Source organism: Podarcis muralis, chromosome 9, assembly GCF_964188315.1.
Source record: "Podarcis muralis chromosome 9, rPodMur119.hap1.1, whole genome shotgun sequence".
Lineage (NCBI taxonomy): Eukaryota > Metazoa > Chordata > Lepidosauria > Squamata > Lacertidae > Podarcis > Podarcis muralis.
This window is the reverse complement of record NC_135663.1, coordinates 54752245-54765761: the sequence shown is the minus strand read 5'-3', so window position 1 is coordinate 54765761 and position 13517 is coordinate 54752245. Positions and strand designations below refer to the sequence as shown.

At 43.7% G+C, this 13517-nt stretch overlaps 2 protein-coding genes across 8 annotated transcripts in view; both read right to left on the bottom strand.

The window, feature by feature from the left end:
* Positions 1-5806, bottom strand: part of EXOC1 (exocyst complex component 1) — a 29272-nt gene extending 23466 nt beyond the window's left edge. For all 7 annotated transcript variants that reach the window (XM_028744797.2, XM_028744800.2, XM_028744801.2 and 4 more), the window contains exons 1-3: positions 5666-5806; positions 2277-2410; positions 372-502 (exon numbers count right to left, since the gene is read on the bottom strand). In XM_028744797.2, coding sequence (XP_028600630.1) covers positions 372-502; positions 2277-2400 — 255 coding nt within the window. In that variant the 5' untranslated portion in view covers positions 2401-2410; positions 5666-5806. The remainder of the gene's footprint in view (positions 1-371; positions 503-2276; positions 2411-5665) is intronic.
* Positions 5807-9723: 3917 nt separating this feature from the next.
* Positions 9724-12634, bottom strand: EXOC1L (exocyst complex component 1 like). Its single transcript, XM_028745032.2, has 2 exons — positions 12512-12634; positions 9724-10657 (listed from the first exon to the last, which is right to left on the bottom strand). The coding sequence occupies exons 1-2, from the start codon at positions 12611-12613 to the stop codon at positions 10388-10390; spliced, it is 372 nt and encodes a 123-aa protein (XP_028600865.1). The 5' UTR covers positions 12614-12634; the 3' UTR covers positions 9724-10387.
* Between the last annotated feature and the right edge of the window lie 883 nt (positions 12635-13517).

Here is a 13517-nt window from a genome sequence, read left to right as displayed (position 1 = left end):
TAGTGGTTTATAAGCACGTCAGTATCCAGAATAAAGGTCCAAAGCAATGCTTGGTTTGATTTTAAAGGTCCAAAGAAAATTCTTGTGCAGTACATGAAAGAAACAGAAAACCATCCCTCTGCACATTGCACCTTCTCTCCAAAGGAAATTCTCTTCTACAGAAGTCAGATGTTCAAGCTGCTTCTTTATACACTTACTCAAAAGTAAGTCTGAGCCTTCAAAGAGTTGCTCATAAGTGTGAATATGAGGGCAACCTTGGTTTCCAAGTCCACTGAAGTTAGCAACTTGCCAAAGGCAATATGTCACAAATGAAAGTTGCATTTACTGCCCATGCAGAGTGAAGATTTCAAGCCATTATAACGAAGACATACTTTGATGGCATCCTTGGCATCAACGACAGCAAGATCTCGAAGCACCCACGCAGTCTGCCTCTTGTAGAAATCTCCCTTGTCAGATTTTTTCACCTTTACCACGTTTACCTGCACCGGGCGTTCGGTTGTCACTGTGGAGTACAATAAATAGCTGATCACCACAAGACCCAAGCACCAGTGTAAGATGGACAATGCCCATTTTCCCACAGCCACAAGTAAGAAATCCTAAAGCAGATATCCTGCCCCCACATTTACTTTATATGAAAATGCAAACCTAAGAGATATTCAGAACGCAGAAGGCAGCCAGGCCCTCTCAAACGCAGAAGCAGACATAGTCAGCAGCTGCTAAGCAGGAAGGAAACATTTTGCTGTTTGCAGATATTAAAAGCAATTATCATATTTACTCAAGTCTAATGCACCATCCAATCTAATGCACACCTTATTTTCGCAACATAATTTGGTCAAAAAATGTGAGCATTAGATTCAAGTAAACATGGTATAAAAATCAGTGCAAGCCACTGATTTCATGCAGATGGCCCCTTAGGAAGCCTCTTTATGGCAAACAGGACTCAAAACATTGCAGCACCTAAAATGCTAGTGCTGGTGCACAGAACACTTTATATCTCCTTTTTCAGAGGAACAGACATGTTAGTCCATTGCAGCAAAACACAAGAAGTCTTGTGGCACCCCAAAGACTCACAAATTTATTGTAGCATAAGCTTTCATGGACTCAAACACACTTGATCACCCTGGGTATAAGGTGGCATATAAATTCAATAAATGATAATAATAAATAATAATAATTGATCAAATGCATGAGGTGAAATCTTAGTTGACAGCTATATAAAGTAGAAAATGGTGAAGTGTGGGTTGAATGGAAATGAGATAAAAAAATCACAGTCAGGGTCCTTTGAATTTACATATATGTGAAACAGGCACACCTTTTACAGTAGCTGGTTGATGACAATTTACTCAGCACTGCCAATATAATTGTATTAGCACTTGTATTGTGGCAGGGAGCCATTCACAAGACAGTGCTAGCACACAGATCCTGGCATTGGTAAGCTAATTAACATTTGTAGCATCCTTTGCTACCCCTCTGTAGGATAGGTCAAGGCCAAGTGAGACTTAGGAATCCCAAGTCCACAGCAATATAACCAGCCAGCTGACAATGTTTTCCAGCTGAGAACCCAAAACTGCTTCCCTGACATGCTTGACAAGAATCCTTTCTACAGTAAAAAGGTAAAGGTACCCCTGCCCGTACGGGCCAGTCTTGCCAGACTCTAGGGTTGTGCGCTCATCTCACTCTATAGGCCGGGAGCCAGTGCTGTCCGCAGACACTTCCGGGTCACGTGGCCAGCGTGACATCGCTGCTCTGGCGAGCCAGCGCAGCACACGGAACACCGTTTACCTTCCCGCTAGTAAGCGGTCCCTATTTATCTACTTGCACCCGAAGGTGCTTTCGAACTGCTAGGTTGGCAGGCGCTGGGACCGAACAGGAGCGCACCCCGCTGCAGGGATTCGGGGTGCGCTCCTGTTCGGTCCCAGCGCCTGCCAACCTAGCAGTTCGAAAGCACCTTCGGGTGCAAGTAGGCAATAGCAAAAGCATAAGCTTTGGGGAGTTCCCTTTAGACATAACCTATCAATTGACGTCAAGTGCTGAAATGCTATACTTAAATCATAAAAACACCTTTTAGAGGAAATATGCAGTAATTGTACAGTGGCTTTTCCTAACAAACCAGATTATTGTTTTTATTTAGAATGCACACATCATTTAATCACTACACTGTATAGGTGAAATTGTACAATTTGATAGTAAATAAAGTACTGTATCAGCTTTTAGCAATGAGCTTAATTAGGAGTTAGAAAAAATGTTTGCCCATGTTTAAAAAGAAAACCACATACCTGTGGCACACAAAAAGCAGTTTCTCTTCTTTTTTCCTGCTTTGCAAACATTAACAATACTTAGTAAACGTTCATCATTTGGAGTGAAAATATCCCTCTGTAAGGCATGCTTGATTGCAGTCATTTTCTCTGAGCTGTAAGATATAGGCAATAATAATAACATTTTCTGAATAGATTAACTCAGCCACCACCTACTGGACCCAGGAACTGAGGGTGTCTGGCACCCGCAAACTCATACCAATATAAGAAGAGAACAGTGTATTTGATCCTGTGCATTGGTTGATGCAGGACTTTGAAGTGGGGTTGGGACGTGGCTACAATCAACTTACAAACAAAACTAAATTTTAGCTCGTGCATGAATATGCTGGGCTCACAAACACACAAGTGCATGTGGAAAACATTTTTCTTTAAAATCAGATAAGCTGCCTGTGGTAGAAATCGCATCCCAACTCACTTGGAAGAGCAAGCATTAATGAGTCAACAGCTGCAGAATCACATGTGAACATTTGCTACACCTAAACAAAAAACAGGCTGAGCAAGATTGAAGTGTTTAAAATACCAAAGTAGCTGAAGACAACATGCTGCTTCCACTAGCTTAACTACACTAATGACAAATTTAAAAAGTCAAACAATTGTGGTACGTTTCAGCTGCAAGCATTTGTGGACTTGACAATACTTTGAAACAAAATGTACAGATTATCACTTAACTACAGTGTTTCTCAAACTTGTGTTTCCAGCTGTTGTTGGACTACAACCCCCATCAACCCTAGCTAGCAGGACCAGTGATCAGGGATGATGGGAATTGTAGTCAGCAACAGCTGGAGACCCAAGTTTGAGGAACACGGAAAGAGGTTCTAATAGTGCCATTCTAAAGTGCAATAAAACTTAAAATGTTGTAATTCTTTAAAAAAAAAGTACAATAATAGTGCTATCCTATACACATCCACTCAGAATAGGACTTACTACCAGGTAAGCACATGAAGAATTATGGTACCCTAAAGCTCTGGAAAAAGGGACTCATCCAGGTAAGCCATTTAACTATCTGCACAGAGTTTGGCCTAGCTCAAGATGCCCCTCTGAGGGGACTGACCCTGAATGGCACTAAGGCAACAAAGGCTCACTCGGTTTGCTCACAGCTGACCAACCATGATTTATATTCCCATTTAAAAAATAAAATAAACTTCTTGTTCGATTTCAGTTTATAATTCTTGCCTGCTCATTGGGGTTTGGTGGGGAAGGGATAGGGTTGACACCTGTCCTGTATACCATATTACCGTATCATTCTGTCTTTCTATGTAAAATGCTATGACCGGTATTGATACATAGTTTTGCCCTGAATTTCAGGTCTTCCCTCTGTGCCAAGTTAGGAAATCCTCTCCAAATGCATGTGTTCGAAAGGGTGCGTGAAAGGAGACGTATTTAAGCTCTGGGCAGCCAAGCACAGACAGGTTTACAAATTCATGTGCAAGTGTGCGCACATGTGACAAATTCCAAAGGGACCATTCTGTTAGGCTGCAATTGATCTGTCATGGATTGCTTTGAAGCCTATCAGAGAAGAATGGCTGATGAAGTTGATGGACTATGCAGAGATGGCTAAAATGACGGGAAGAATCAGAAACCAGGAAGTCCAAAATTTTAGTAAGGAATGGGGGGAAATTATATCCTATCTTAAAGACCATTGTAAACAGTTAAAATCGTTAGTAGGATTGAAATATCACTTGGAGTTTAAGGGTGATTTCTGGACACAATGGAGATGGGAAATATTTGGATCATCATAAAAGATGTGGGATGAAATGGTTGATAAAAATAGGACCCACAAAGGGGAGGATGGAAGTTTCTTGGAACCTTGTGGGGTTTTTTTAATGCTTTACTGAGCTTAAAAAGAAGTAACAAAAAAAGGGTTAGCCAAAAGAAAGAAAAGAAAATGGTAATATTTGTTACATCACATCACAATAGGTTCTTCTTGAGTTTCTAGCGACTTCCCGCCACCCCATCATGTATCTACCACTTAGTCTACGTCAGGTGTCAGCAAACTTTTTTAGCAGGGGGCCGGTCCACTGTCCCTCAGACCTTGTTGGGGGCCAGACTATATTTTTTTTTGGGGGGGGGGGAATGAACAAATTCCTATACCTCACAAATAGCCCACAGATGCGTTTTAAATAAAAGGGCACATTCTACTTGTGTAAAAACACCAGGCAGGCCCCACAAATAACCCAGAGATGCATTTTAAATAAAAGGACATTCTGCTCTGGTTTCCGGACTGTCCACAGGCCGGATTTAGAAGGTGATGGGCCGGATCTGGCCCCCGGGCCTTAGTTTGCCTACCCATGGTCTAGGTAAAGGTAAAGGGACCCCTGACCATTAGGTCTAGTCGTGACCGACTCTGGGGTTGCGGCGCTCATCTCGCTTTACTGGCCGAGGGAGCCGGAGTACAGCTTCCGGATCATGTGGCCAGCATGACTAAGCCGCTTCTGGCGAACCAGAGCAGTGCACGAAAAAGTCGTTTACCTTCCCACCGGAGCGGTACCTATTTATCTACTTGCACTTTGACGTGCTTTCGAACTGCTAGGTTGGCAGGAGCAGGGACCGAGCAACAGGAGCTCACCCCGTCACGGGGATTCGAACCATGACCTTCCGATCGGCAAGTTCTAGGCTCTGTGGTTTCACCCACAGTGCCACCCGCGTCCCTACCTAAGTGACAGACTAAGTCCTTGGAATCTTGTTTTTAACGATTTATGTTTATCTCTGTGAAATTTTAATTTGAAAAACCAAATACAGTGGTACCTCGGGTTAAGTACTTAATTCGTTCCGGAGGTCCGTACTTAACCTGAAACTGTTCTTAACCTGAAGCACCACTTTAGCTAATGGGGTCTCCTGCTGCTGCTGCTGCTGCTGCTGCCGTGCCGCTGGAGCATGATTTCTGTTCTCATCCTAAAGCAAAGTTCTTAACCTGAAGCACTATTTCTGGGTTAGCGGAGTGTGTAACCTGAAGCGTATGTACCCCGAGGTACCACTGTATATATATATATATATTTTTAAGGATTGCTTTGAAGCCACTTCAGCAACAGAACAAACAAACAAACATCACCTCCCAACCGCCCCCCCCCCGTATTTTGCCAAAACAAAGGTGGTCGCACTAGGATGGGGCCGCCTGGAGCTTAGGAGAGGGAAGCCAAGGCAGGCGAGGGCGGCTTCCCGTTGAGGGACTCGGGACCCGCTTCCGAAGAAGAGGGGCGCTTCGACAGCAGGCCTATGGGGGGTGGTGAGTAAAAGGCGTGAGGCGAAGGGGCCACGGCCAGAAGCACCGGAGGGGCGGGTGGGGGGGAATTGCCCGCGGAGCCCCCCACGACCACCCTATATGCACCGCCATGCAGAGAGACCCCTCTTACCCCGCAGCCTGGGCTGGGGAGAAAGGCCCTTTCCCGAAGCTGCTCCTCTAAAGCCGCCGGCCGCTGCAAGGCTCCGAGGAAACGCTGCCTCTGTCCCTCCGTCCCTCCCCACTCGCCTTTCCCACTCCTGTCACCGAAAAGAACCGGAAGTACACGGAGTGAGGACCGTAACACGTGACGGAGGAGCGTCCTCCGCCGCCGCCGAGATCAGTAGGGAGTGTGATAACCATAGATGTCGAAAAATTAAGAGTGACACGGGGCGGGGACTATTCTGAGCAGCTGTATTTCCTTTCTTGCTCCTTTCAGTATTTCAGAACTTGCGCGCTGATGATAACTTCGAATGAAAGCAGGCTTAGAAAAAGGGCAAATTCAATGATATTTGGAACCCACAAATACTGTTATAGGTTGAGATCTCGTGAAGTACAGTAACAACTTTGTAAAGTATGCAGTTTTGGGTTTTTTCCTCTCCCCCTTTATTTTCCCTTCTGCACGGGTTCTGTTTCTGCTTCTCTTTTTTATTTACGTCTCACCATGTTTGGTGCACATATAATTATGTACTTTTTGGGGGGAGGGGGGTATATAACAAGTGTACACACAAGAAGAAACTAACTGACTGAATATATTCTATACTTGAAAGCGAAAAGAATAGAAAAAAGGCATTTGCCCCGGGATTGTTTGGGGATCCCAATCGCACTTAGAACAAAAGGCTAACCCCCCCCCCCCAATTTACGTAGATAACTCAGTTAGAGCATGGTGCTGATCATGACAAGACTGCAGGCTCGATTCCTGTGTACGGGACAACTACATACCTCCTGCATTGCAGGGGGTTGGTTCTCAGGTTCCCTTCCAAGTCTACAATTCTATGGTGGAGATTTTAATAGACAGCTGCCATGGTGTGTGTGTGTGTGTGTGTGTGTGTGTGTGTGTGTGTGTGTGTGAATGAGAGAGAGAGAGAGAGAGAGAGAGAGAGAGAGAGAGAGAGAGAGAGAGAGAGAGAGAGAGAGGATTTTGACATAGCTTCCAATGCAAGACCCGGAAACTCTCCATGCACATAATTGCATGGGTCATTCTATACTTTTCTATCTCTGTGAGAGGGAAAGGACCAAAAAAGGGTGGAGATGGGCGTTGATTGGGGAAAGAGGGCGGGGTTATTAAGCGTTCTCTTTCCTTCGCTCCTCCCACCGCGGGCAAAGGGGCGTGGCGAAAGCCCATGGCGTATAAGCAATGTGGGGAGGAGAAAGGACTCCGAATATTTGTTGGAGTAAATGCATTGCCTGCTGTTTAGCTCAGAGCAGCTGTGTACCTGGGTCCCCATCCGCTCCTCCTGAGGGCAGGCGGTTAAAGGCTTCTCAGCACTGGGTGGATGCAGTGATGATGGTGAATAAAAATAATAATTGGGGGGGGGGGGGGTCCTCGCCAATGCTGGTCCACTGTGCATTCAGTCAGATTTATTCCATGTTTTCCGCCATTTGCACTTTAGCTATGTTCTGTCTTGTTTCACTGGCTTAGCTCTTCAGAAAATCAAGCAGCTTAATAACTGATCCCTGGCGACCTCCAGCAAGCAATAAGCTTTCAAAAATATGCCACCCTCCAGCCAGGACAGTAGTCATGCAAGAGTATTCATTGCAGGATCAGTTTTCTTTGGTGGAGAGAACACTGGAGACTTACTGCATCTTTTGTAATAATCTGTTTATTTACAAATGTAGCAGGCTGCGGAGGTATTACGGGTGTACAGAACCAAGCACACAGTTTCAGTCACTGAAACATCAGGCCCTTCAAATTTGAAACCAGCTGTCCAGTCAAACCAAACTAGGAAATCCTTCTGTGCACCCCACCATTCTGCAAATATGCTTGATCTACAGCAGGGTGGTCCAACGTGTGGCCGGAGGGCTGCATGCGGCCCTCGCGGCCGTTTTCGGTGGCCCTCGGCAACATTTGATGTTCCCCCAGCCTTTGCACTGCCTTTCCAAAGCTGATAAGCAAGGTGCTGGGCTTTGGGAAAGAGGTTTGGGGGCTCTGACAAGGCCCTAGAGTCCTCTCGCCTCCATCACAATACCTAGTTAACGCTTTCTCAGCTTTGGGAAGGAGGTGAGTGTAGTAATGTCCTTTCTTAACAATGCCACTTCAACAATTTCCCACAAACTGTGTGTGTGATTCTTACTTTATAATTGAAGTACGGGAAACTAACCCTAATTGAAGTACTGGAAACTAATCCTTACTTCTGTCTTTTCTTCCCCCCTCGTTTTGTCTCAGCACTAAATTTAGGGCCAGTTTAGACTTTCTGGCAGCCCTGATGTGAGTATCTTGGAAATGTGTGATGTCAAACCCCAAACCTGCCACTGAGTCAGATAATCACTGCAGTGCAGTGGTTAGAGCATCAGACCACAGCTGAAGAAATCCAGGTTCAAATCCCCCACTGGTGACTTTGAACCAGTCATCCTATCACAGGGTTGTGAAGATGAAATGGGGGTGGGGGTGGAAACCATGTGCAATGCCTTAAACTCCCTGGATGAAAGGTGGGATAGAAATGTAACAGACAAATCTCTTCTCCCTGAGGAGTGGCTGGTTTGCACTAATGCAAAGGTGCCATATGTGTGAAATGGCTCCTCCAAAATCAAGGTTGTAAAGGGGTGCTACAAGAACTATGTATCACAAGGACATTCCAGTTGATGGAAGTGGCACCTCTGCAAACCAAAGCTCTGCTGAAGTGGTCAGAAGCAAGTGTAAGCTGGCCCATAATTTTGTGGGGGTTGTATTTTAAGGTACAGGCCATTCCTGTTTGTTGATCATGAATCAAACCAATTAAAAAGATAACACTTTAAAAATTACATAGTTGTAATGACTTAAGAATTCCTGAGCTATTATGCCCCAAGAATGTGAATGAGGTATCATAAAGGTTTAAATCAGCCCACTTTCACAACAGAGTGTGCAGCAATGCATATATGATATCTACATTCATAGCAGTGGTATTTTAAGTATACACTGTATTTTCATTTGAATCCTGTTACACATATAAAGAAGAGCCAAGCAAGAGCAAAAATAGTTGAACGCAACAAATATGTAGTTACATATCAATTCCGAGGATACCAAACAAGTCTGTTGAAAGTATCAATTATTTGTTCATTTCTTAAGAAAGAATGGCAGGGAGTATTTACAGTTCGCGTTTTGTTGTTTCATTAGAGTGTTACTAAAGGGACTTCCTCCTGCAGCCACCAGTGCTTCCATATAAAATTGATAGCAATATTTATCTACTGCAGGCTGTTTTCACGTGTAAAACTTAAAATTAAGTTTCGTTTTGCTTTTTAAATAAAGCAAGCTGCCATCTACCAAGTTAGACCACTGAGTCTATGTAGCTCAGTATCATCCCACATTGCTTAAAGCACATTCAAGACACATTTAAAGTGCATGGCTTCCCCCCAAAGAATACTGGAAGCTGTAGTTTTTCTTTAACAGACATGCAATTCCCAGTACACTTCTCAAACTACAGTTCCCATGATGCTTTGGGGAAGCTATGTGCTCTAAACATGTATAATCATTATATAAATCCAGACTTATACCCACTGCTCATGACTAGTTGCCATCCAAATGGAACTGCATGATTCCCAGCGCATGCTGTGCAACTCTTCTGATTCTTTATTCATTTTTGTTGTGGTCAAAGCACACACAACTTGTGACCTGCAGAGCTGAACATTGTTCATTAGCTCTGTTTCGAGTCTGAGAAGTGCAGGACAAGCCACATTGTTTGTTCTCTGTATAGGCAGCAAGAGCCTGTTCCATCTTGGCTTGGTGGGCACAAATTGCGTAAGCGGGTGGCGCTGTGGTTTAAACCACAGAGCCTAGGGCTTGCCAATCAGAAGGTCGGCTGTTCAAATCCCCGCGACAGGGTGAGCTCCTGTTGCTCGGTCCCTGCTCCTGCCAACCTAGCAGCTCGAAAGCACGTCAAAGTGCAAGTAGATAAATAGGTACCGCTCCAGCGGGAAGGTAAACGGCGTTTTCGTGCACTGCTCCGGTTTGCCAGAAGCAGCTTAGTCATGTTGGCCACATCACCCAGAAGCTTTATGCCAGCTCCCTCGGCCAATAAAGCGAGATGAGCGCCGCAACCCCAGAGTTGGTCACGACTGGACCTAACGGTCAGGGGTCCCTTTACCTTTATTGAAGGAATGTGCATATTTGTTTGCTTTGTGTTCTAAGGCTACTAAAGATCAGAGGTGGCAGAAATGGAAAACCATCTTACAAAAATGCATAACACGACTTGTCTTTGCCGCTCCTGCCCACTGCGGTTTATTGCATGCACAGTAACAAAGGGACGGGAGACAATTCCTTGCCTCCTAAAGCACCAACACATGCCAGACTACAGTTCCCAGGTTTCTTTGGGAGAAGCCAGGCCAGTTAGACCAGTATAAAACTAACATACAGTTTTGTGTAGCTGTAGCTATATTGCAATCTTATACATGTCTATTCAGAGGAAACACCATGGAGTCCAATGGGGTACGTGATTACAGGAACGCAGCCTGAATATGTGTTTCAATTTTGGTGAAATAGGTGGTTGGAAATAGATATTTAAGCACATACATATCTTGTCAAGACTCTCTCTTTGAGATTAACAATTTATATAAAAAATTGTAACCGTTTATGAAAAATCGAAACCCTGACAGTACGGAATTGAACGATTTAAAAACCTTATTTTGAAATTGTATCCAAATCCGGAGAGAGTGATAATAGTCAGACAGGCAGAGGGCACAGAGACAGACACAAAAGGTTGGATGCATAGAAGCAGATTCTCATAAGTACTAAGCAGTCATCCCCATTGTTAGATGACCAGAGTGAACCATCATTTATGTAGGTAAAATCAAAGTTGACTATCTTCAAGTCCTTCTGGAGGTACATCTCGTTCAGTTTATTCAATGTCCGCGCAAAGGCGTATTTAGATGCACAGCTATAAGCTTCCCAACTATAGACTTTCTTGAAGTGCATATCAAACCATGGATTATCCTGAAAATAAAGAAATAAAAAGAGAACAATAATTACTTGTACGACAGTGTCTAAATCCTTATTGCACTGCACTCAATTGCCTTGAAGCTTGGGCATGTTGTTGTGGATTATTGATCCAAGATAGATTTTGGAAATATTTCCCAAACTCTTGAGTGGTTCTAATTTGTACAACTAGTGCCAGTTCTTTTGGTTGCTGTTGTTGGGGGTGGGGAGGGAACCCTTCCACCAGTTAGCAGAAATTTTGGTGAAATAGAAATATTTGAATAGTTATAATTTGCTTCAGATATGTTCGTTGCTATTAAAAATTAATATTTCTGAAATGTTGAAATGGTGTATGTCATGGGTAGGCAAAGTAAGGCCTGGGGGCTGAATCTGGCCCAATTGCCTTCTAAATCCAGCCCGCGGACGGTCCGGGAATCAGTGTGTTTTTACATGAGTAGAATGTGCCCTTTTATTTAAAATGCATCTCTGGGTTATTTGTGGGGCATCCCCCCCCAAAAAAAAATATATAGTCCGGCCCCCCACAAGGTCTGAGGGACAGTGGACCGACCCCCTGCTGAAAAGGTTTGCTGACCCCTGGTGTATGTCATTGAAATAGAATCAGATGAGAGCGAGAGTACTTTCCTCTCTCTCTCTCTCTCTCTCTCTCTCTCTCTCTTTCTCTCTCTTTGACAAATCAGGCCTAAGTCTTAAAGCAGTGGCTTACAACCAGTGTGCTGTGGGATGGTCAGGGGTGCTGCAGACAGCACTGGTGTTTGTCCCTCTTTCCTTCCCTCCTTCCTCTGATGCCCTCTCACATATCTGCCTCCTAAAGGGTTGTGCAGCTGTTTGTTGCAGCAGCCCTAGCTACAAGCTTCCCAGGCAAATTGTGCTTCCCAGGCCCCTGTGGGGCAGTGTGAGAAGGAAACTCTCTTTGGGGCAGGAAGACAGCTCAGAGACCAAGGGCGGCAGCTGGGGCTGCTCAGACGACTCCCAAAGAGAGGGGAGAGGAGAGGAGCCTTAGGGAACACTCCACAAGGGTGGGTATTTGAAAAAGGATGAGAGGCTGCCAGCTCTGCAGGGAAGGGGTGACATAACTGGGCTCCTGAGCCCCACAGGGGTGTTGCAGAAAGACTGTAGTTGGTCAAGGCAGCCGTGGACTCAAAAAGGTTGAAAACCTCTGCCTTAAAGTATTTAAAGTTCAGTTAGGCCAAGAGCTTTAGAACTCAGAGGTGAAAGGAAGCAGGGAGCAGATTTGAGAGACATGGGGTGGAAACCCTGGCGAGAAAATAAATTGCCAACTTTTATTTCTAACTTCATTTTGCTCAATAAATTAGCCAATTAAAAGTAACAACGTAAGTTGCATGTGAATTCCTGCCTTTCTAGATGTTGTTTAATTTCCTATTACTGAGGATAGGTCTTCCTTCTTCATTCAAAATGTTTGTATTCAATTAACAAAAAGTTGGGTTTAATATGTTGCATAAATGAATTTCCATAGTAATTTGAGCTCCAAGATGGTGGCAGTGCTGAAACTGACCATAAGATAACGTACTATATCAATACTGCTTAAATAAGACTGTAATTTCCACACATTTTGGAGCTTGAGAGAACATGGAAAGCCTTTAAACTCAAATGGTTCTTTTTGTTGCTGCTGCTAATTGGATAAGGTTCATAGAACTGAAAGGGACTGCTTAGTGGTTTTGGCAAGCAAAGCTTTATGTGGAGCAATCATAGTATGGATATGCTACAAAATATTCAGCCTGAAATCTCATGATGCAATTTTAACATAATAACTTCTTGCGTTAACATTTCATTCCAAAGATTACATCACAAACTGCAGTACAATGATGCCTTATAATAAAATGCAGTCCTTACAGTATCAGCTTCTTTCCCATCAATCATCTCCAAATCGTCAAGAAACCATTTTTCAGATATTTCATAATTCTCATCGAGGCCTATCCTAAAGTGTTTCACCATAGTTATTTGTACTTCTTCGCCTTTTGTTACTGCAAGACAAAAACAAAAGAAGAAGTTTGCACAGATGATACATTTCTGCACTTATCTGAAAATTAATTCTCTGTTATTTTTAGAAACACTATATGATTTCAGTTAATGAATATGACCCAGCAGTGTCTGAAATTTGTTAAGTTTGGATACATTTAGCAAGCATATTTTATTTTGTGCAATAAGCATCCTTATTTGGAAGCAAGTTCCAAATGGAACTTAGAAGTAAATGTGACTAAGATTGCCACCTCAATATACAAACACTTCCATGGCACCGAAACATCCTGTACAGGCTGGCTAATGGATGTGCAATGTTATTGATATATTAATATAAGATTGTGATGGTAAAGTTCACACTGCCTCCAGTGTTTTGTGCATTTGTCCACTCTTAGATTCTCTCACACTGATATTGCATTCATGTTGCATCCACTAATTTACCTAAATCTGGCTGCTGCTTCAGAGCCAGCGATTTCACCTCTTTGCATGCTACCATATTAATATTATTATTAACAATAATTTTATTATTTATACCGCACCCATCTGGCTGGGTTTCCCCAGCCACTCTGGGTGGCTCCCAGCAAAATTAAAAGCACAATAAAACATCAAACATAAAAAAACGTCCCTAAAGTTTGTGGGGGAAAGGGCTAGGAAGTAGGTGCTTGGAAGAATAAGCTCATATGGGAAAACACAGTGCCTATCACTGCCATGTTTGATATCCTGAGAAAGATGCTCTCCACCCCAGACCCATACAATTTTCTCTTCACCTCTATACTGCTCAGGTTGCTCATCCTCCCTTCGCTTTACCAAGCAGTGGGAAGGAAGCAAACAGCTCCATTTTACTTTCACACACACCCCAGATCAGTGGCGTAGCGTGGGG